At 46.2% G+C, this 23906-nt stretch overlaps 1 protein-coding gene across 15 annotated transcripts in view; it reads left to right on the forward strand.

Annotated features, from left to right (window-relative positions):
* Positions 1 to 23906, forward strand: part of PLEKHA6 (pleckstrin homology domain containing A6) — a 296849-nt gene that overhangs the window by 235205 nt on the left and 37738 nt on the right. For all 15 annotated transcript variants that reach the window (XM_063955254.1, XM_063955247.1, XM_063955245.1 and 12 more), the window contains one exon: positions 2273 to 2359. In XM_063955254.1, coding sequence (XP_063811324.1) covers positions 2273 to 2359 — 87 coding nt within the window. The remainder of the gene's footprint in view (positions 1 to 2272; positions 2360 to 23906) is intronic.

Consider the following 23906-nt stretch of genomic DNA (forward strand, 5'->3'; position numbering starts at 1 on the left):
AGTTATAAAAAATATTGGCTAAAATTACCTTCAGGCTGTGTGTATAAGGTGTATATGTAACATAAATGCATTCTGTGCTTAGATTTAGGCCCCATCGCCATGATATCTCATTATGGTATGCAATTATTCCAAAATACGGAAAAATCCCATATCCAAAATACCTCTGGTCCCAAGCATTTTGGATAAGGGAGACTCAACCTGTGTATATATATATATATATATATATATATATATATATATGGAAAGCTGTTTACTGCACTCCGTTGTCCTGTATAGTTACGTGGTTTAGTAGCCAGTGCCCTCCGAGGAAAACAGGAAAAGCCGGTTCCTTAAATACGGTGCGTGGGACGGCGGCACTCTCGGCGCATAAAGAAGAACGGTAGACACAGCTAAGTGTGATCACACTTAGCTGTGTCTACCATTCTTCTTTATGCGCTGAGAGTGCCACCGTACCATGCACCGTATATATATATATATATATATATATATATATAAAAAATATATATATATATGGAACTCATACACCCACATACCCACAAATACATACACATAAAACACATACACACACATAGAAAATATACACACATATACACGAATAGAACATATACACACACATCTACACAGGTACAACACATACACACACATAGAACACAAACTGTGCATACACTTACACTGAAGCCTGCCCTGAAAAAGGGTGAGGATGCCGCAGCTAGGACATATTGCTGGGAGCCAGGCACCAGCCAGGGGCACTGTTCACCATTAGGCCCTGCCCCCAAGGCAAACATTCTGTGATTCGCGGGTTGGCGGGGAGGGGGCGGAGCCAACATGACGTGCTTCTATAACAATTATCTCATTAGCTCCACCCCCTCTGCTCCGCCCCCCCCAAATCACAGCATACAGCCACGAGGGGATGGGGCCCTGAATGCCGGCAGTAGGGCCGCGACCATTAAAAAAAAACATTTGGTCCACTTCCACCCCCCCACACACACAAAGCCAGACACGGGCAAGGCCCCAAGGCTGGGGAGGGAGGATTCCACACTGCCAGTGCCAGCGGGTGTGTGATGTCCCTCCTCACGGGCAGCACGGGTCAGGTACAGGGCAGTCAGCGATCTCCAGCCTCCGCTGCTGCCTTTAGAGCTGCCTCTGATGGTGGAGGCTGGTGAGGGGACAGCAGCACCAAAGCAGCTTTGGCTGGGGGGCCCCTTGTGACAGGGGAGCCCGGGGTACTGAACCCCTGGGCACCCCTTAATCCGGCTCTGCATGTACACGTGTTTAGTGCAGAGTAGATGTGCCAAGGGGATGCGTTTATGTTTGCGGCAGTCGGGATCCCGGTGGTCTAGATCACGACTCCGGAATCCCGACTGCTTAACATGCCGACACGCGAGATACCAACATACTGGCTCCCATAGAGTGGGAAAAGATCCTGTGGCAAGTGCAGCGTGCCACCGTGTCCTCAGCGTGGCAAGCGCAGCTAGCCTGCAAGGGGCTCCATTACGCTCGTCACCCTGTTGGCATTCCTGGCAGTAGGGATCTCTGCCCCGGTATGCTGAGCGCCGGTATCCCTACCGCCGGTCACGACTACCCAACCCGTGCCAAGTGGTTCTTATCTGCCATCAAATTCTATGTTTCTCTCTCAGTTAAATTACTTTGTGCTGCAAAACTAACTAATCTTTCCACGAGGGTTCAAAAGTATGTGCACTCATGTTTCTAACACTTTCTTCCCCATCCTCCCATCAGTCACTTTTGCAAAATGTGTGCTTCCTCCTAAGTTTGCTATTTGCAAATTCCTGTTCAACAGTTAAAAGTCATGGTGCCAGTATCTGTAAAAAAGATTATTGTTCCACCAGAAACATATTAGCCTTGTACAAGATTGCACAGGACTTCCTGGTTCATGATTCGGAGCAGCTTATTTTATGTATAATAAAAGTGGTGCAAGGAAATGACCGTGTTCATATTTGTGACATGTAACAGGCGGGCATATGTAGGTCCCCTCCCAGAAATAATTTCATCTTCTGAGCAAATCCACCAATAACTGCCTTTTTGTGATGCATTGCAAATGAAAATATAGTATATACATTTCCAGATGTATATTTATGAGGTGACCTGGAAGTTGCATAGTCCCTCAGAAAGTAAAACAAAGCAAAATAACAAAAAAAGCAAACATCAGCATCCATTATATAACAGTAATATACTACTGAAGTGAAATATTGTATATGAAGCTGAAAATGATGTGCAATTTTATAACCTTTTACTTTTTAATCTCTCTTGTCAGTATGACTATTTGGGTGACCGGAGACCTGTGCCCACAGGAGTGTACTCGTATAGCTACCCATCATCCCCTCCTCTTCATGACAAAATGGTAAGTGTGACATAGTGATTAGGGAGCAGAGCATTCCCACATTATTTTCTGGATTGAAGGGTGCCCTGCAATGTGACAGAGTACAGTACCTAGCATACCTCAGTGCCTACACTATCCCCGTGCTGGTCCTGTCATCGCTGTATGTGTCTCTGTGTGCTAGCAGCATCTCACACTTTATTTTATGTCCTTCTTTGTCCTTGTATATACTGTACATAGGCAAAATAGTAATGGACGTATAAGACTGTTCATTATTATTATTATTATTATTATTATTATAGTTGCCAGCATTTTGTTTAAAAAAATATTCCAGGTATACTTTGCTGCTTAGCCAATGTGTCAGCACATATAAAACACAATACCACCTCAGAGGACACTGGAGCACTACAATCCCCAGCATGTCCTGTTTAAAATACTATTTTTTTTTTATAATTCTCAGTTTTTAAAGTGGTGTTAATATTTGTATCTAATAGAAAAATAGATTTTTTTCCGTGCTTTTTTTTCAGTACTTAAAAACAGGCATATTCCCATTACTCACGAATTGTAACTGTACATTACTTAGTAACGTTAGCTGGATGGTAAGGGACACCACTCCCTATGTTCTTGTGTTCTGTCCAAAGCTTGGGCATGAAAACAATAAGTCGTCTTAATGATATTTTGCTGGAAGCAGTGTACATTGTACTTTGTTATTAATGAAAACATATTACACAGGAAATGTAACACAATGCCATGGTGACTAAAATCCCACACAGAACTGCAAGAGCTAAGCATCATGACAATACAGAGATGTTTTTAGCAGTGGAAAGTGTTGGTGTAATAAAAGTGAAGCAAGTGTGACCATTATGGGGAATGAGAGAATGCAGATAATGCACACAGTAAAAATCAGAACCAGATGTATTTATAACCAAGGCGGTGCTAACAACATACATGTGTGAGGCATGGTCCTGTAGCTTAGGGGAAGGCAACATGTCTTTATGCTTCATATCTAGTTATCACTTACTTAGGTATAAATCTGCAAATGTTTTTTAATGTAATGATGGCAGCCTTGTGTTACTGTTTTAGTAATGGGAGATAGGAAATGTGGACCCACACTACACTTCTCCTTCTCCTTTAGTTGTGTAAGTGCTCCTGTTTGTCAGTGTCTACACTAACTTAATGTCTCCTGTCTTCAGTATCTGGATGATAGATCAACACTGTATTGGTTGGCGGTCAATAGGTCAACACCATGTGGTCAACAAGTACAAAATACAAGTACAAAATGTTCACAGGTTCAGAAAGTTGAATTAGCAGTGGTTAACACATGATTTTGGGGGATTTTCACATGTTTTCCCAACAGTTTCTTGATCTGCTATTCATGTGGACACCTATTGGGACTAAGTGCTGTGGAATATGTGTTTGGTATATAAATAACCTTTCCAATAATAATAGTAACCTGTGGCGAGCGAAGCAGAGCAAGCCATCTTGCCTGAATCGTGGCGTGTGAAGCGTTCCAGCGAAAGTACACAGTTTTGTGTTGTTTGTTGTCATGACGACCTTTTGTACCCCTCGAGCTAATGCATGTCGACTATATGTTGCCAACCTTTATTGACTCTCTACCTAGACATTGTAGATCTGTTATAACACAGACCCCTGTCTTCTTGCCCCTGTTAACAATAGATCTGTGTGTTTACAGCTACATCTGAATATGCACATGGCGGAATAAAAGCCATTTCAGCCATCCTCCTTCATACAATCACTCATTATATTTGTTTAGATTTCTTATATGTTTCTTCTGAAATAAGAAATAAATGACATTAATAAATGTCACTTTTATGTGTTTAAAGCTTTGCTTACTTTGGCCAAAAAGCACCGTGAGAGTAATATCCTTTTTCCAAAAAGAAAGAGCGTGCAAGTGCATTCCATTAGAAGTAAAGAGCAGACCTGACTCTACATTTAAAATGTGTCTATTAAATTGATAGAAATGTGCTTTCCCATATATACAGTAGGTAAAAGGCTGAATGCATAGGCCACGGCTCCCATCAGAGGTGGTAGAGGCTAAGACAGTAGAGCAATTTAAACATGTTTGGGATAGGCATATGAATATCCTTACAAAGAAATAAGGAACAAATAGGGATCACTAAGCCATGGATGGAGATAAAGTACCAGCCAATCAGCTCCTAACTGCCATGTCAAAGGCTAGGTATGAAAAATGACAGTTAGGAGCTGATGGGCTAGTACTTTATCTCTGTCCACTGTACCTCCATCCAAGGCTTAGTAAATAGACCCCTAAATTACCAAAAGGATAAAAGAAAAATGGGCAGATTAGATGGGCCAAGAGGTTCTTATCTGTTGTCAAATTCTATGTTTCTATGTAAGGCTTGATGATCACTACCACCCCTATGGGCCTGTAAAAGCTCTTTGCTGGGAATGCATTAAACCCCTTTAATTTCATGCTCAGGAAATCGTTTTTCCCACAAAACTAAATCTTGCATCTGCATGTCGGCCGTATATGAGGCCTTCACCCACTCCCACCGGAGACTGACAACCTTATGCACAGATCTATGCACTGGCAGTCAGTAATATTTGTACAAAAAAAAAAAGCTTTACATCACAAAAACTTCATTTTGTTACAGGTCTTCATATTTGCAGCTTTGTAAATTTTACATATATTTCATTTTACGCCATACGTTTATAAGAATATTGGCAGCAAACACAGGAAAACAAAGTCATGTCATTCGGGTGACTGAGTCAGTCAGATTACTGAGTTTGTGAATGATTAGCAGTTCTGAGAAGAGATGCCAACCTAATGGATTGCTTAAGACTCATGCTGAACATTAATTCCACAGTTGCGTTTTCTATTGCATGAATAAAAATAAGAAAAACAACATTTACTGTTTTGATATAATACAAGTTGATCAAGTAAAAAAAGGCTATCTACTTAGATTCAAGCAATGCATACATCTATACTTCAACCATAACAACCAAACAACCAATCGTAGCTTTAATTAAGCATTTTCGTACATAGGGCCTAATTCATGTTTGTACACAAACTACAGTTGTCATTTATTATGCTCCAGGCTGCTATTGTTAGCAAATGAAGTTGCTGTCCTGATATGAATAGAGACACCCACCAGAGATATTGCAAAATCATTGGAAATTGCGTACACGTTCACAAACTATATGCAAAACTGAGGAACATCAGGGATAAGGGTAGGTATATGGCTACAAAAACTGGACACAGCAGCAGTGACTGTAGTAGACACCATGGGGGTAATTCCAAGTTGATCGCAGCTGGAAATTTTTTAACAGTTGGGCAAAACCATGTGCACTGCAGGGGAGGCAGATAATAAGAATTTACTCACCGGTAATTCTATTTCTCGTAGTCCGTAGTGGATGCTGGGGACTCCGTAAGGACCATGGGGAATAGACGGGCTCCGCAGGAGACTGGGCACACTATAAGAAAGATTTGGTACTACCTGGTGTGCACTGGCTCCTCCCTCTATGCCCCTCCTCCAGACCCCAGTTAGGATACTGTGCCCGGAAGAGCTGACACAATAAGGAAGGATTTTGAATCCCGGGTAAGACTCATACCAGCCACACCAATCACACCGTATAACTCGTGATATTAAACCCAGTTAACAGTATGAAATATAACTGAGCCTCTCAACAGATGGCTCAACAATAACCCTTTAGTTAGGCAATAACTATATACAAGTATTGCAGACAATCCGCACTTGGGATGGGCGCCCAGCATCCACTACGGACTACGAGAAATAGAATTACCGGTGAGTAAATTCTTATTTTCTCTGACGTCCTAGTGGATGCTGGGGACTCCGTAAGGACCATGGGGATTATACCAAAGCTCCCAAACGGGCGGGAGAGTGCGGATGACTCTGCAGCACCGAATGAGAGAACTCAAGGTCCTCCTCAGCCAGGGTATCAAATTTGTAGAATTTAGCAAACGTGTTTTCCCCTGACCAAGTTGCAGCTCGGCAAAGTTGTAAAGCCGAGACCCCTCGGGCAGCCGCCCAAGATGAGCCCACCTTCCTCGTGGAATGGGCTTTCACTGATTTAGGATGCGGCAATCCAGCCGCAGAATGCGCCAGCTGAATTGTGCTACAAATCCAGCGAGCAATAGTCTGCTTAGAAGCAGGAGCACCTATTTTGTTGGGTGCATACAGGATAAAAAGCGAGTCAGTTTTCCTGACTCCAGCCGTCCTGGAAACATAAATTTTCAAGGCCCTGACTACGTCTAGTAACTTGGAATCCTCCAAGTCCCTAGTAGCCGCAGGCACCACAATAGGTTGGTTCAAGTGAAAAGCTGATACCACCTTAGGGAGAAACTGGGGACGAGTCCTCAATTCTGCCCTATCCATATGGAAAATCAGATAAGGGCTTTTACATGATAAAGCCGCCAATTCTGACACACGCCTGGCCGAAGCCAAGGCCAATAACATGACCACTTTCAACGTGAGATATTTCAGATCCACGGTTTTAAGTGGTTCAAACCAATGTGATTTTAGGAAACTCAACACCACATTGAGATCCCAAGGTGCCACAGGAGGCACAAAAGGGGGCTGAATATGAAGCACTCCTTTTACAAAAGTCTGAACTTCAGGCAGTGAAGCCAGTTCTTTCTGGAAGAAAATCGACAGAGCCGAAATCTGGACCTTAATGGAACCCAATTTTAGGCCCATAGTCACTCCTGACTGTAGGAAGTGCAGAAAACGACCCAGCTGAAATTCCTCTGTAGGGGCCTTCCTGGCCTCACACCACGCAACATATTTTCGCCAAATGCGATGATAATGATTTGCGGTTACTTCTTTCCTGGCTTTTATCAGCGTAGGAATGACTTCCTCCGGAATGCCCTTTTCCTTTAGGATCCGGAATTCAACCGCCATGCCGTCAAACGCAGCCGCGGTAAGTCTTGGAACAGACAGGGCCCCTGCTGTAGCAGATCCTGTCTGAGCGGTAGAGGCCATGGGTCCTCTGATAATATTTTTTGAAGTTCCTGGTACCAAGCTCTTCTTGGCCAATCCGGAACCACGAGTATCGTTCTTACTCCTCGCCTTCTTATTATTCTCAGTACCTTTGGTATGAGAGGCAGAGGAGGGAACACATAAACCGACTGGTACACCCACGGTGTCACAAGAGCGTCCACAGCTATCGCCTGAGGGTCCCTTGACCTGGTGCAATATCTCTTTAGCTTTTTGTTGAGGCGGGACGCCATCATGTCCACCTGTGGCCTTTCCCAACGGTTTACCAACAGTAGGAAGACTTCTGGATGAAGTCCCCACTCTCCCGGGTGTAGGTCGTGTCTGCTGAGGAAGTCTGCTTCCCAGTTGTCCACTCCCGGAATGAACACTGCTGACAGTGCTATTACGTGATTTTCCGCCCATCGGAGAATCCTTGTGGCTTCTGCCATCGCCACCCTGCTTCTTGTGCCGCCCTGTCGGTTTACATGGGCGACTGCCGTGATGTTGTCTGATTGGATCAGAACCGGCTGGTTTTGAAGCAGGGGCCTTGCCTGACTTAGGGCATTGTAAATGGCCCTCAGTTCCAGAATGTTTGTGTAGGGACGACTCCTGACTTGACCAAAGTCCCTGGAAATTTCTTCCCTGTGTGACTGCGCCCCAGCCCCGAAGGCTGGCATCCGTGGTCACCAGGACCCAGTCCTGTATGCCGAATCTGCGGCCCTCTAGAAGATGAGCACTCTGCAGCCACCACAGTAGAGACACCCTGGTCCTTGGAGACAGGGTTATCAGTTGATGCATCTGAAGATGCGATCCCGACCACTTGTCCAAGAGGTCCCACTGGAAGGTCCTTGCATGGAACCTGCCGAATGGAATTGCTTCGTACGAAGCCACCATTTTTCCCAGGACTCGTGTGCAGTGATGCACCGATACCCGTTTTGGTTTTAGGAGGTCTCTGACTAGAGATGACAGCTCCTTGGCTTTCTCCTGCGGGAGAAACACTTTTTTCTGTTCTGTGTCCAGAATCATCCCCAGGAACAGTAAGCGTGTGGAAGGAACCAGTTGTGACTTTGGAATGTTTAGAATCCAGCCATGCTGTTGTAGCACTTCCCGAGATAGTGCTACTCCGACCAGTAACTGCTCCCTGGACCTCGCCTTTATTAGGAGATCGTCCAAGTACGGGGTAATTAAAACTCCCTTTTTTCAAAGGAGTATCATCATTTCTGCCATTACCTTGGTAAACACCCTCGGTGCCGTGGACAGTCCAAACGGTAGTGTCTGGAATTGGTAATGGCAATCCTGTACCACAAATCTGAGGTACTCCTGGTGAGGAAGGTAAATTGGGACATGCAGGTAAGCATCCTTGATGTCCAGGGATACCATGTAATCCCCCTCGTCCAGGCTTGCAATAACCGCCCTGAGCGATTCCATCTTGAACTTGAATCTTTTTATGTATGTGTTCAAGGATTTCAAATTTAAAATGGGTCTCACCGAACCGTCCGGTTTCGGTACCACAAACAGTGTGGAATAGTAACCCCGTCCTTGTTGAAGTAGGGGTACTTTGACTATCACCTGCTGGGAATACAGCTTGTGAATTGCCTCTAGTACAGCCTCCCTGCCCGAGGGAGTTGTCGGTAAGGCCGATTTGAGGAAACGGCGGGGGGGAGGCGCCTCGAATTCCAGCTTGTACCCCTGAGATACTACTTGAAGGATCCAGGGATCCACCCGTGAGCGAACCCACTGATCGCTGAATTTTTTGAGGCGGCCCCCCACCGTACCTGGCTCCGCCTGTGGAGCCCCACCGTCATGCGGCGGATTTGGAAGAAGCGGGGGAGGACTTTTGTTCCTGGGAGCCTGCTGCGTGGTGCAGCTTTTTTCCCCTTCCTCTGCCTCTAGACAGAAAGGACCCGCCTTTTCCCCGCCTGTTTTTCTGGGGTCGAAAGGACTGTACCTGATAATACGGCGCTTTCTTAGGCTGTGAGGGGACATGGGGCAAAAATGCTGACTTCCCAGCTGTTGCTGTGGAAACAAGGTCTGAGAGACCATCCCCGAATAACTCCTCACCCTTATAAGGCAAAACTTCCATGTGCCTTTTAGAATCTGCATCCCCTGTCCACTGCCGAGTCCATAAGCCTCTCCTAGCAGAAATGGACAATGCACTTATTCTAGATGCCAGCCGGCAGATTTCCCTCTGTGCATCTCTCATGTACAAGACTGAGTCTTTTATATGCTCTACGGTTAGCAATATAGTGTCCCTGTCCAGGGTGTCAATATTTTCTGACAGGGAATCTGACCAAGCAGCAGCAGCACTGCACATCCACGCTGAAGCAATAGCTGGTCTCAGTATAACACCAGTGTGTGTATATATAGACTTTAGGATAGCCTCCTGCTTTCTATCAGCAGGTTCCTTTAGGGCGGCCGTATCCGGAGACGGTAGTGCCACCTTTTTAGACAAACGTGTGAGCGCTTTATCCACCCTAGGGGGAGTTTCCCAACGTGACCTATCCTCTGGCGAGAAAGGGAACGCCATTAGTAATTTTTTTGAAATCACCAATTTTTTATCAGGGAAAGCCCACGCTTCTTCACACACTTCATTTAATTCTTCAGATGGGGGAAAAACTATTGGTAGTTTTTTCTCCCCAAACATAATACCCTTTTTTGAGGTACCTGGGTTTATATCAGAAATGTGTAAAACCTCTTTCATTGCCTCAATCATGCAACGAATGGCCCTAGCGGACATTAAATTTGACTCATCGTCGTCGACACTGGTATCAGTATCCGTGTCGACATCTGTGTCTGCCATCTGAGGTAGTGGGCGTTTTAGAGCCCCTGATGGCCTTTGAATTGCCTGGGCAGGCACGAGCTGAGAAGCCGGCTGTCCCGCATTTGGCATGTCGTCAAATTTTTTATGTAAGGAGTCGACACTTGCACGTAATTCCTTCCATAAGTCCATCCACTCAGGTGTCTGCCCCGCAGGGGGTGACATCACATTTATAGGCATCTGCTCCGCCTCCACATAAGTCTCCTCATCAAACATGTCGACACAGCCGTACCGACACACCGCACACATACACAGGGAATGCTCTTAAAGGAGACAGGACCCCACAAAAGCCCTTTGGGGAGACAGAGAGAGAGTATGCCAGCACACACCAGAGCGCTATATAATGCAGGGACTAACTGAATTATGTCCCCTATAGCTGCTATAATATTTACTGCGCCTCAATTTTGTGCCCCCCCTCTCTTTTTTACCCTTTTCTGTAGTGTAGACTGCAGGGGAGAGTCAGGGAGCTTCCTTCCAGCGGAACTGTGAGGGAGAAATGGCGCCAGTGTGCTGAGGGAGATGGCTCCGCCCCTTTTTCGGCTGACTTTTCTCCCGCTTTTTTCTGTATTCTGGCAGGGGTAATTACCACATATATAGCCTCTGGGGCTATATATTGTGGTTATTTTGCCAGCCAAGGTGATTTTATTGCTGCTCAGGGCGCCCCCCCCCAGCGCCCTACACCCTCAGTGACCGGAGTGTGAAGTGTGTATGAGGAGCAATGGCGCACAGCTGCAGTGCTGTGCGCTACCTTGGTGAAGACAGGATGTCTTCTGCTGCCGATTTTCCGGACCATCTTCTTGCTTCTGGCTCTGTAAGGGGGACGGCGGCGCGGCTCCGGGAACGAACACCAAGGACGGGTCCTGCGGCCGATCCCTCTGGATCTAATGGTGTCCAGTAGCCTAAGAAGCCCAAGCTAGCTGCAAGCAGGTAGGTTCGCTTCTTCTCCCCTTAGTCCCTCGTTGCAGTGAGCCTGTTGCCAGCAGGTCTCACTGTAAAATAAAAAACCTAACATATACTTTCTTTCTAGGAGCTCAGGAGAGCCCCCTAGTGTGCATCCAGCTCGGCCGGGCACAGAAATCTAACTGAGGTCTGGAGGAGGGGCATAGAGGGAGGAGCCAGTGCACACCAGGTAGTACCAAATCTTTCTTATAGTGTGCCCAGTCTCCTGCGGAGCCCGTCTATTCCCCATGGTCCTTACGGAGTCCCCAGCATCCACTAGGACGTCAGAGAAATAACATGTGCAAAGAGAGTTAGATTTGGGTGTGGTGTGTTCAATCTGCAATCTAAATTGCAGTGTAAAAATAAAGCAGCCAGTATTTACCCTGCATAGAAACAAAATAACCCACCCAAATCTAACTCTCTCTGCAAATGTTATATCTGCCTCCCCTGCAGTGCACATGGTTTTGCCCAACTGCTAAAAATTTTCCTGCTGCGATCAACTTAGAATTACCCGCCATGTTTTTGCACTCCCTGTAAACTTCCCGTTAACACCTCCAAATGGTAATTTCCTGTCAATCACTTTTCCATGAAATCCTCATTGTAAGCGAGTTCGCAGCAGCACCTTCATGCCTAGGCATTGCAATCGCAGCACATGTGTAGTCTGTTAATAATAAGAATTTACTTACCGATAATTCTATTTCTCGTAGTCCGTAGTGGATGCTGGGGACTCCGTAAGGACCATGGGGAATAGCGGAAAGCTTTAGGACTACCTGGTGTGCACTGGCTCCTCCCCCTATGACCCTCCTCCAAGCCTCAGTTAGGATACTGTGCCCGGACGAGCGTACACAATAAGGAAAGATTTTGAATCCCGGGTAAGACTCATACCAGCCACACCAATCACACCATATAACTTGTGATCTAAACCCAGTTAACAGCATGATAACAGAAGAGCCTCTAGAAAAGATGGCTCACTACAGCAATAACCCGATTTTTTGGTAACAATAACTATGTACCAGTATTGCAGACAATCCGCACTTGGGATGGGCGCCCAGCATCCACTACGGACTACGAGAAATAGAATTATCGGTAAGTAAATTCTTATTTTCTCTGACGTCCTAGTGGATGCTGGGGACTCCGTAAGGACCATGGGGATTATACCAAAGCTCCCAAACGGGCGGGAGAGTGCGGATGACTCTGCAGCACCAAATGAGAGAACTCCAGGTCCTCCTCAGCCAGGGTATCAAATTTGTAGAATTTTACAAACGTATTTGCTCCTGACCAAGTAGCTGCTCGGCAAAGTTGTAAAGCCGAGACCCCTCGGGCAGCCGCCCAAGATGAGCCCACCTCCCTTGTGGAGTGGGCATTTACAGATTTTTGGCTGTGGCAGGCCTGCCACAGAATGTGCAAGCTGAATTGTACTACAAATCCAACGAGCAATAGTCTGCTTAGAAGCAGGAGCACCCAGCTTGTTGGGTGCATACAGGATAAACAGCGAGTCAGATTTTCTGACTCCAGCCGTCCTGGAAACATATATTTTCAGGGCCCTGACAACGTCTAGCAACTTGGAGTCCTCCAAGTCCCTAGTAGCCACAGGCACCACCATAGGTTGGTTCAGGTGAAACGCTGAATCCACCTTAGGGAGAAACTGAGGACGAGTCCTCAATTCCGCCCTGTCCGAATGGAAAATCAGATAAGGGCTTTTACAGGATAAAGCCGCCAATTCTGACACGCGCCTGGCCCAGGCCAGGGCCAACAGCATGACCACCTTCCATGTGAGATATTTTAACTCCACAGATTTAAGTGGTTCAAACCAATGTGACTTTTGGAACCCAAAAACTACATTGAGATCCCAAGGTGCCACTGGAGGCACAAAAGGAGGCTGTATATACAGTACCCATTTTACAAACGTCTGAACTTCAGGGACTGAAGCTAGTTCTTTTTGGAAGAAAATTGACAGGGCCGAAATTTGAACCTTAATGGACCCCAATTTCAGGCCCATAGACACTCCTGTTTGCAGGAAATGTAGGAATCGACCCAGTTGAAATTCCTCCGTCGGCCTTACTGGCCTCGCACCACGCAACATATTTTCGCCAAATGCGGTGATAATGTTTTGCGGTTACATCCTTCCTGGCTTTGATCAGGATAGGGATGACTTCATCCGGAATGCCTTTTTCCTTCAGGATCCGGCGTTCAACCGCCATGCCGTCAAACGCAGCCGCGGTAAGTCTTGGAACAGACAGGGTCCTTGCTGGAGCAGGTCCCTTCTTAGAGGTAGAGGCCACGGATCCTCCGTGAGCATCTCTTGAAGTTCCGGTTACCAAGTCCTTCTTGGCCAATCCGGAGTCACAAATATAGTGCTTACTCCTCTCCATCTTATAATTCTCAGTACCTTGTGTATGAGAGGCAGAGGATGGAACACATACACTGACCGGTACACCCACGGTGTTACCAGAGCGTCTACAGCTATTGCCTGATCTGCTGAGGAAGTCTGCTTCCCAGTTGTCCATTCCCGGAATGAACACTGCTGACAGTGCTATCACATGATTTTCCGCCCAGCGAAGAATCCTTGCAGCTTCTGCCATTGCCCTCCTGCTTCTTGTGCCACCCTGTCTGTTTACGTGGGTGACTGCCGTGATGTTGTCCGACTGGATCAACACCGGCTGACCTTGAAGCAGAGGTCTTGCTAAGCTTAGAGCATTGTAAATGGCCCTTAGCTTCAGGATATTTATGTGAAGTGATGTCTCCAGGCTTGACCATAAGCCCTGGAAATTCCTTCCCTGTGTGACTGCTCCCCAGCCTCGCAGGCTGGCATCCGTGGTCACCAGGACCCAGTCCTGAATGCCGAATCTGCGGCCCTCTAGAAGATGAGCACTCTGCAACCACCACAGGAGGGACACCCTTGTCCTTGGTGACAGGGTTATCCGCTGATGCATCTGAAGATGCGACCCGGACCATTTGTCCAGCAGGTCCCACTGGAAAGTTCTTGCGTGGAATCTGCCGAATGGGATTGCTTCGTAGGAAGCCACCATTTTTCCCAGAACCCTTGTGCATTGATGCACTGAGACTTGGCTCGGTTTTAGGAGGTTCCTGACTAGCTCGGATAACTCCCTGGCTTTCTCCTCCGGGAGAAACACCTTTTTCTGGACTGTGTCCAGGATCATCCCTAGGAACAGAAGACGAGTCGTCGGAACCAGCTGCGATTTTGGAATATTGAGAATCCAACCGTGCTGCCGCAACACTACCTGAGATAGTGCTACACCGACCTCCAACTGTTCTCTGGATCTTACCCTTATCAGGAGATCGTCCAAGTAAGGGATAACTAAAACTCCCTTCCTTCGAAGGAGTATCATCATTTCGGCCGTTACCTTGGTAAAGACCCGGGGTGCCGTGGACCATCCAAACGGCATGAGAAGGGTAAATTGGGACATGAAGGTAAGCATCCTTGATGTCCCGAGACATCATATAGTCCCCTTCTTCCAGGTTCGCAATCACTGCTCTGAGTGACTCCAACTTGAATTTGAACCTCCGTATGTAAGTGTTCAAAGATTTTTGATTTAGAATCGGTCTCACCGAGCCGTCCGGCTTCGGTACCACAACAGTGTGGAATAATACCCCGTTCCCTGTTGCGGGAGGGGTACCTTGATTATCACCTGCTGGGAATACAGCTTGTGAATGGCTTCCAAAACTGCCTCCCTGTCAGAGGGAGACGTCGGTAAAGCCGACTTTAGGAAAACGGCGAGGGGGAGACGTCTCGAATTCCAATTTGTACCCCTGAGATATCACCTGAAGGATCCAGGGGTCTACTTGCGAGTGAGCCCACTGCGCGCTGAAATTCTTGAGACGACCCCCCACCGTACCTGAGTCCGCTTGTAAGGCCCCAGCGTCATGCTGAGGACTTGGCAGAAGCGGGGGAGGGCTTCTGTTCCTGGGAAGAGGCTGCCTGCTGCAGTCTTTTTCCCCTTCCTCTGCCCCGGGGCAGATATGAGTGGCCTTTTGCCCGCTTGCCCTTATGGGGACGAAAGGATTGAGCCTGAAAAGACGGTGTCTTTTTCTGCTGAGAGGTGACCTGGGGTAAAAAGGTGGATTTCCCAGCCGTTGCCGTGGCCACCAGGTCCGATAGACCGACCCCAAATAACTCCTCCCCTTTATACGGCAATACTTCCATATGCCGTTTGGAATCCGCATCACCTGACCACTGTCGCGTCCATAACCCTCTTCTGGCAGAAATGGACAGCGCACTTACTCTTGATGCCAGAGTGCAAATATCCCTCTGTGCATCTCGCATATATAGAAATGCATCCTTTAAATGCTCTATAGTCAATAATATACTGTCCCTGTCCAGGGTATCAATATTTTCAGTCAGGGAATCCGACCAAGCCACCCCAGCACTGCACATCCAGGCTGAGGCGATTGCTGGTCTCAGTATAACACCAGTATGTGTGTATATACTTTTTAGGATATTTTCCAGCTTTCTATCAGCTGGCTCCTTGAGGGCGGCCGTATCCGGAGACGGTAACGCCTCTTGTTTTGATAAGCGTGTGAGCGCCTTATCTACCCTAGGGGGTGTTTCCCAACGCGCCCTAACCTCTGGCGGGAAAGGGTATAATGCCAATAATTTTTTAGAAATTAGCAGTTTTTTATCGGGGGAAACCCACGCTTCATCACACACCTCATTTAATTCATCTGATTCAGGAAAAACTACGGGTAGTTTTTTCACACCCCACATAATACCCTTTTTTGTGGTACTTGTAGTATCAGAAATGTTCAAAACCTCCTTCATTGCCGTGATCATGTAACGTGTGGCCCTACTGGAAAATACGTTTGTTTCCTCACCGTCGACACTGGAGTCAGTGTCCGTGTCTGGGTCTGTGTCGACCATCTGAGGTAACGGGCGCTTTAGAGCCCCTGACGGTGTTTGAGACGCCTGGACAGGTATTAACTGTTTTTCCGGCTGTCTCATGTCGTCAACAGTCTTTTGTAAAGTGCTGACGCTATCACGTAATTCCTTCCATACGACCATCCAGTCAGGTGTCGACTCCCTAATAATAACTACTGTGTATGCAAATCAAGTGCAAATGTTCTCTTTGGTAAAATAAGAGGAAAGAACCTGAGGGGTTGGCATATAACAGTGGGATGGTTTGAGGACGAGGAGCTAGGGAGCAGTCCATAATGAGGAGAAATTGCTATGATCCCCAAACCAACAAGCTGGAGCCAAACTCTGAGCTGCATTTAAGTATCTGTAGTGTGGTGAAGTGGTGGGCTGTACTCACTATGCAAGTTGCTGCTGTTTGCATCTCCAACATCACTTATGCTTGGGGGAACCCATAGGAAACAGCGACCACAATATGGTCACATTCAATATCAGTTTCCATAAACAGCCCTATACTGGCTCAACTAGGACTTTAAACTTTAGCAAAGCAAATTTTGAAAAGATGAGAGTATTTTTCAGGGATATTGAATGGGAAGGTTTGTTTTTAGGAAAAATACTACGGAGAAATGGGAGGTACTAAAATTCCTGCTAGCTAAAAATACACTCAAATGTATTCCTATGAGTAGCAAAAAAAGGAATAAAAATCATAAACTGATGTGGCTTAACAAAAAGATTAAGGAACTTATGGGCAAGAAAAGGCGAGCATTTAAAAAATACAAATCTGACGGGGAAGCAGAGTCATTTCAGCACTATAAGGAATGTAACAAAAATTGCAAAAAGGAAATAAGAGCGGCTAAAGTAGAAACTGAAAAACTAGTAGCAAAGGAAAGCAAAGCGAATCCCAAAAAATTATTTAAATACATTAATAGCAAGAGATTAAAGAAGGAGTGTATAGGCCCTTTAAAAGACAAGTTGGGAGTCTTAAGCAAAAATGATAATGACATAGCGGACACACTAAATGAGTTTTTTTCAACAGTATTCACTAGAGAGGACCCAATTCAGGGACTGACACACAATCTCAATAATGAGAATATCACACTGATAGGTACTTATTTAAGCGAGGAAGTAGTCTGTGACCGATTAAAACATTTAAAGATTAATAAATCACCAGGGCCCGATGGCATTCATCCAAGGGTTCTAATGGAGCTTCACTCTGAACTGGCAAAACCGCTATCTTTGATCTTTAAGGATTCAGTTATATCAGGTATGGTTCCCAAATACTGGCGTATAGCGGAAGTAGTGCCTATATTCAAAAATGGAAGTAAAGCTGAACCAGGTAATTATAGACAAGTTAGTCTTACATCTATAGTGGGGAAAGTATTGGAAGGTATTCTAAGAGATAGTATTCAGAAGTTCCTTGAAACCAATAAGGTCATTAAAAGGAATCAACATGGGTTTATGAAGGACAGATCCTGTCAAACCAACTTACTTGGCTTTTATGAAACAGTAAGCGCAAACCTAGATCAGGGTAAAGACGTGGATGTAATCTTTTTAGACTTTGCCAAAGCGTTCGATACTGTACCACACATGAGACTTATCTACAAGCTACAAGAATCAGGGCTAGGAAGCACAATATGCACTTGGGTCAAAAACTGGTTAGATAATAGGGAGCAGCGCGTTGTGGTTAATGGATCTTTTTCAACTTGGACTGAAGTGCTAAGTTGTGTGCCGCAAGGCTCAGTATTAGGACCGCTATTGTTCAATATTTTCATTAACGACCTAACAGAAGGTCTAGAGAGCATGGTGTCAATTTTTGCAGATGATACCAAATTGTGTAAGGCTATAAATACAGAGGAGGATGCCGAGTCTCTTCAGAACGACTTAGTTAAATTAGAAGCATGGGCAGCCAAATGGAGAATGCGCTTCAACACAGACAAGTGTAAGGTAATGCACTGTGGTAACAATAACAAAAATTACACCTACCTACTAAATGGGGTAAAATTAGGGGATTCTGTACTGGAAAAGGACTTAGGTGTCCTCATAGATAGCAAGCTAAGCAGTAGTACCCAAAGTAGGACTGCAGCAAAGAAGGCTAATAAGATATTAGCTTGCATAAAACGGGGTATTGATGCTAGGGACGAGAGTATTATACTCCCGTTATATAAATCACTAGTGAGGCCACACCTTGAATACTGTGTACAATTCTGGGCACCGTACTACAAAAAGGATATCCTGGAGCTTGAAAAGGTACAGAGGAGGACGACCAAACTAATTAAGGGCATGGAGACGATGGAATACAAGGAAAGGCTTGAAAGACTAGGCATGTTTACATTGGAAAAGACTAAGAGGGGATATGATCAACATCTACAAATATATAAGGGGACAATACACAGAGCTTGAGCGGGACCTGTTTTTGGTTAGATCAACACAGAGGACTTGTGGACACTCGCTCAGGTTAGAGGAGAGGAGATTCCGCACAATACGGCGTAAAGGCTTTTTCACGGTAAGGACAATACGTGTTTGGAATTCCCTGCCCGAGGGAGTTGTAATGGCCCGAATCTGTCAACACCTTTAAGAATGGGTTAGATAAATTCCTAATGGATAAAGATATACAGGGGTATGGTGCATAGTCATGCATTATAGTTACTATAAATAGGGATAAAATGCAACAGCTGACAGCAGCATCAGTCAGAAATTTTAGTCAAATCATCATGCATAGGAGACCACAAATAGGTTGAACTCGATGGACAATTGTCTTTTTTCAACCTCAGATACTATGTTACTATGTCTGTGACAGGAAAGGCTCTGCCTCACCCCACCGCACGTCACTGCTGGTCTGGTACATCTAAAAAGCTGTCATTTTGTCTGTCGTCATGCTTTTGTTAGTGTGTCTTAAATGAAGACTACTGGTTTTTTACTAGGTTTAGCTCAGTGTGTTATTGAGACTTTGTAGTGTCTGGGTGACTTCCTGGGAGCATTCAAAATGTTCTAATTTATACAGTCCCCTAGGGTCATTATAGCTATAGTATCATTATTTATGGTTTTATTTGCTTCTGGGTGCACTATTGGCAATATGTATGCATAGTATATAATTATTTCTTCAGTGAGTGCTGTGCCTAATTTATTAACTAGTAAGTCTACTGACAGAATCCTTTGTTCACATAGAATAGGTACTTTTTCCATGCTGCTGGCCAAAGAGCTGTAATTGTGCTTCATGGTTCATATAGATTCTGCCCCAGGGTGTTGGAAAGGAGGTAGTCTACAAACATTGTGCTAAAGTTGTTTATTTACTGCCACACAGGAGCTTCATCTAAATGATACACTGTGGGATCTATTTACTAAGCCTTGGATGGAGATAAAGTGCATGGAGATAAAGTACCATCCAATCAGGTTCTAACTGTCATTTTTCAAATCCAGCCTGTGACATGGCAGTTAGGATGTGATTGGCTGGTGCTTTATCTCCATCCAAGGCTTAGTAGATACAGTAGCTTTAGGGAAGCTTCTTGGACCTAGATGGACCTAGATGAAAAAATTGTTCTGCAGAATAGAGGTGGATACATTTGATGTTATTGTACAACACATTGCAGCCATGTCATTGTCCTGGAAATATTAGTGACACTAAGGTATACCTTGGGGGAGAATAGGTACCACTCCTGGAACTAAAGGACAGAAAAAAATAAGAATTTACTTACCGATAATTCTATTTCTCATAGTCCGTAGTGGATGCTGGGACTCCATAAGGACCATGGGGAATAGCGGCTCCGCAGGAGACTGGGCACAAAAGTAAAAGCTTGAACTAGCTGGTGTGCACTGGCTCCTCCCCCTATGACCCTCCTCCAAGCCTCAGTTAGGATACTGTGCCCGGACGAGCGTACATAATAAGGAAGGATATTGAATCCCGGGTAAGACTCATACCAGCCACACCAATCACACCGTACAACCTGTGATCTGAACCCAGTTAACAGTATGATAAACGAAGGAGCCTCTGAAAAGATGGCTCACAACAATAATAACCCGAATTTTGTAACAATAACTATATACAAGTATTGCAGACAATCCGCACTTGGGATGGGCGCCCAGCATCCACTACGGACTATGAGAAATAGAATTATCGGTAAGTAAATTCTTATTTTCTCTAACGTCCTAAGTGGATGCTGGGACTCCGTAAGGACCATGGGGATTATACCAAAGCTCCCAAACGGGCGGGAGAGTGCGGATGACTCTGCAGCACCGAATGAGAGAACTCCAGGTCCTCTTCAGCCAGGGTATCAAATTTGTAGAATTTAGCAAACGTGTTTGCCCCTGACCAAGTAGCTGCTCGGCAAAGTTGTAAAGCCGAGACCCCTCGGGCAGCCGCCCAAGATGAGCCCACCTTCCTTGTGGAATTGGCTTTTACAGATTTTGGCTGTGGCAGGCCTGCCACAGAATGTGCAAGCTGAATTGTACTACAAATCCAACGAGCAATCGTCTGCTTAGAAGCAGGAGCACCCAGCTTGTTGGGTGCATACAGGATAAACAGCGAGTCAGATTTCCTGACTCCAGCCGTCCTGGAAATATATATTTTCAGGGCCCTGACTACGTCCAGTAACTTGGAGTCCTCCAAGTCCCTAGTAGCCGCAGGCACCACAATAGGCTGGTTCACGTGAAACGCTGAAACCACCTTTTGGAGAAATTGAGGACGAGTCCTCAATTCTGCCCTATCCGTGTGAAAAATCAGGTAAGGGCTTTTATAAGATAAAGCCGCCAATTCTGAGACACGCCTGGCTGAAGCCAGGGCTAACAGCATTACCACCTTCCATGTGAGATATTTTAATTCCACAGTGGTGAGTGGTTCAAACCAATGTGATTTTAGGAACCCCAAAACCACATTGAGATCCCAAGGTGCCACCGGGGGCACAAAAGGAGGCTGTATATGCAGTACCCCTTTGACAAACGTCTGGACTTCAGGCACTGAAGCCAGTTCTTTTTGGAAGAAAATCGACAGGGCCGAAATTTGAACCTTAATGGACCCTAATTTTAGGCCCATAGACAGTCCTGTTTGCAGGAAATGTAGGAAGCGACCCAGTTGAAATTCCTCTGTAGGGGCCTCTTTGGCCTCACACCACGCAACATATTTTCGCCAAATGCGGTGATAATGTTTCGCGGTTACATCCTTCCTGGCCTTTATCAGGGTAGGGATGACTTCTTCTGGAATGCCTTTTTCCTTCAGGATCCGGCGTTCAACCGCCATGCCGTCAAACGCAGCCGCGGTAAGTCTTGGAACAGACAAGGTCCCTGCTGGAGCAGGTCCTTTCTTAGAGGTAGAGGCCACGGGTCCTCCGTGAGCATCTCTTGAAGTTCCGGGTACCAAGTCCTTCTTGGCCAATCCGGAACCACGAGTATAGTTCTTACTCCTCTCCTTTTTATGATTCTCAGTACTTTTGGTATGAGAGGCAGAGGAGGGAACACATACACTGACTGGTACACCCATGGTGTTACCAGAGCGTCCACCGCTATTGCCTGAGAGTCCCTTGACCTGGCGCAATATCTGTCTAGTTTTTTGTTGAGACGGGACGCCATCATGTCCACCTTTGGTTTTTCCCAACGGTTTACCATCTCTTGGAAGACTTCTGGATGAAGTCCCCACTCCCCCGGGTGAAGGTCGTGTCTGCTGAGGAAGTCCGCTTCCCAGTTGTCCACTCCCGGAATGAACACTGCTGACAGTGCTATCACATGATTCTCCGCCCAGCGAAGAATCCTTGCAGCTTCTGCCATCGCCCTCCTGCTTCTCGTGCCGCCCTGTCTGTTTACGTGGGCGACTGACGTGATGTTGTCCGATTGGATCAATACCGCCTGACCCTGAAGCAGGGGTTTTGCTTGACTTAGGGCATTGTAAATGGCCCTTAGTTCCAGAATGTTTATATGAAGAGATGTTTCCATGCTTAACCACAAGCCCTGGAAATTTTGTCCCTGTGTGACTGCTCCCCAGCCTCTCAGGCTGGCATCTCTGGTCACCAGGATCCAATCCTGAATGCCGAATCTGCGGCCCTCTAGTAGATGAGCACTCTGCAGCCACCACAGAAGAGACACCCTTGTCCTTGGCGACAGGGTTATCCGCTGATGCATCTGAAGATGCGATCCGGACCATTTGTCCAGAAGATCCCACTGAAACGTTCTTGCATGGAATCTTCCGAATGGAATCGCTTCGTAAGAAGCCACCATTTTTCCCTGGACCCTCGTGCACTGATGCACTGACACCTGGCCTGGTTTTAGGAGATTCCTGACTAGCTCGGATAACTCCCTGGCCTTCTCCTCTGGGAGAAACACCTTTTTCTGGACTGTGTCCAGAATCATTCCTAGGAACAGGAGACGTGTCGTTGGAATCAGCTGCGATTTTGGAATATTTAGAATCCACCCGTGCTGACGTAACACTAACTGAGATAGTGCTACTCCGACTTCTAACTGTTCCCTGGACCTTGCCCTTATCAGGAGATCGTCCAAGTAAGGGATAATTAAAACGCCTTTTCTTCGAAGAAGAATCATCATTTCGGCCATTACCTTGGTAAAGACCCGAGGTGCCGTGGACAATCCAAACGGCAGCGTCTGAAACTGATGACAGTTTTGTACTACAAACCTGAGGTACCCTTGGTGAGAAGGGTAGATTGGGACGTGGAGATAAGCATCTTTGATGTCCAGAGACACCATATAATCCCCTTCTTCCAGGTTTGCTATCACCGCTCTGAGTGACTCCATCTTGAATTTGAACCTCTTTATGTAAGTGTTCAAGGATTTTAGATTTAAAATTGGTCTCACCGAGCCGTCCGGCTTCGGTACCACAAACAGCGTGGAATAATACCCCTTTCCCTGTTGTAGGAGAGGTACCTGCTGGGAATACAGCTTGTGAATGGCTTCCAAAACTGCCTCCCTGTCGGAGGGAGACTTTGGTAGAGCAGACTTCAGGAACCGGCGAGGGGGAGACGTCTCGAATTCCAGTTTGTACCCCTGTGATACTACCTGCAGAATCCAGGGGTCCACTTGCGAGTGAGCCCACTGCGCGTTGAAATTTTTGAGACGGGCCCCCACCGTGTCCGAGTCCGCTTGTAAAGCCCCAGCGTCATGCTGAAGACTTGGCAGAAGCAGAGGAGGGCTTCTGCTCCTGGGAAGAGGCTGCCTGGTGCAGTCTTTTTCCTCTTCCTCTGCCCCGGGGCAGAAATGAGTGGCCTTTTGCCCGCCTGTACTTATGGGAACGAAAGGACTGAGTTTGAAAAGATGGTGTCTTTTTCTGCTGAGAGGTGACCTGGGGTAAAAAGGTGGACTTTCCGGCCGTTGCCGTGGCCACCAGGTCCGATAGACCGGCCCCAAATAACTCCTCCCCTTTAAACGGCAATACTTCCATATGTCGTTTGGAATCCGCATCCCCTGACCACTGTCGCGTCCATAACGCTCTTCTGGCAGAAATGGACATAGCACTCACTCTTGATGCCAGGGTGCAAATATCCCTCTGTGCATCACGCATATATAGTAATGCATCCTTCAAATGCTCTATAGTTAGTAATATACTGTCCCTATCCAGGGTATCAATATTTTCAGTCAGGGAATCCGACCACGCCACTCCAGCACTGCACATCCAGGCTGATGCGATTGCTGGTCGCAGTATAACACCAGTATGTGTGTATATACCCTTCAGGATATTTTCCAGCCTTCTATCCGCTGGTTCTTTGAGGGCGGCCGTATCAGGAGACGGTAACGCTACTTGTTTAGATAAACGTGTGAGCGCTTTATCTACTCTAGGGGGTGTTTCCCAACGCGCCCTAACCTCTGGCGGGAAAGGGTATAGTGCCAATAATTTATTAGAAATTAGCACTTTTTTATCGGGGGAAACCCACGCTTTATCACACACCTCATTTAATTCGTCTGACTCAGGAAAAGCTACTGGTAGTTTTTTCACTCCCCACATAATACTCTTCTTTGTGGTACTTGTAGTGTCAG

Source organism: Pseudophryne corroboree, chromosome 2 (genome assembly GCF_028390025.1).
Source record: "Pseudophryne corroboree isolate aPseCor3 chromosome 2, aPseCor3.hap2, whole genome shotgun sequence".
Classification (NCBI taxonomy): Eukaryota; Metazoa; Chordata; class Amphibia; order Anura; family Myobatrachidae; genus Pseudophryne; species Pseudophryne corroboree.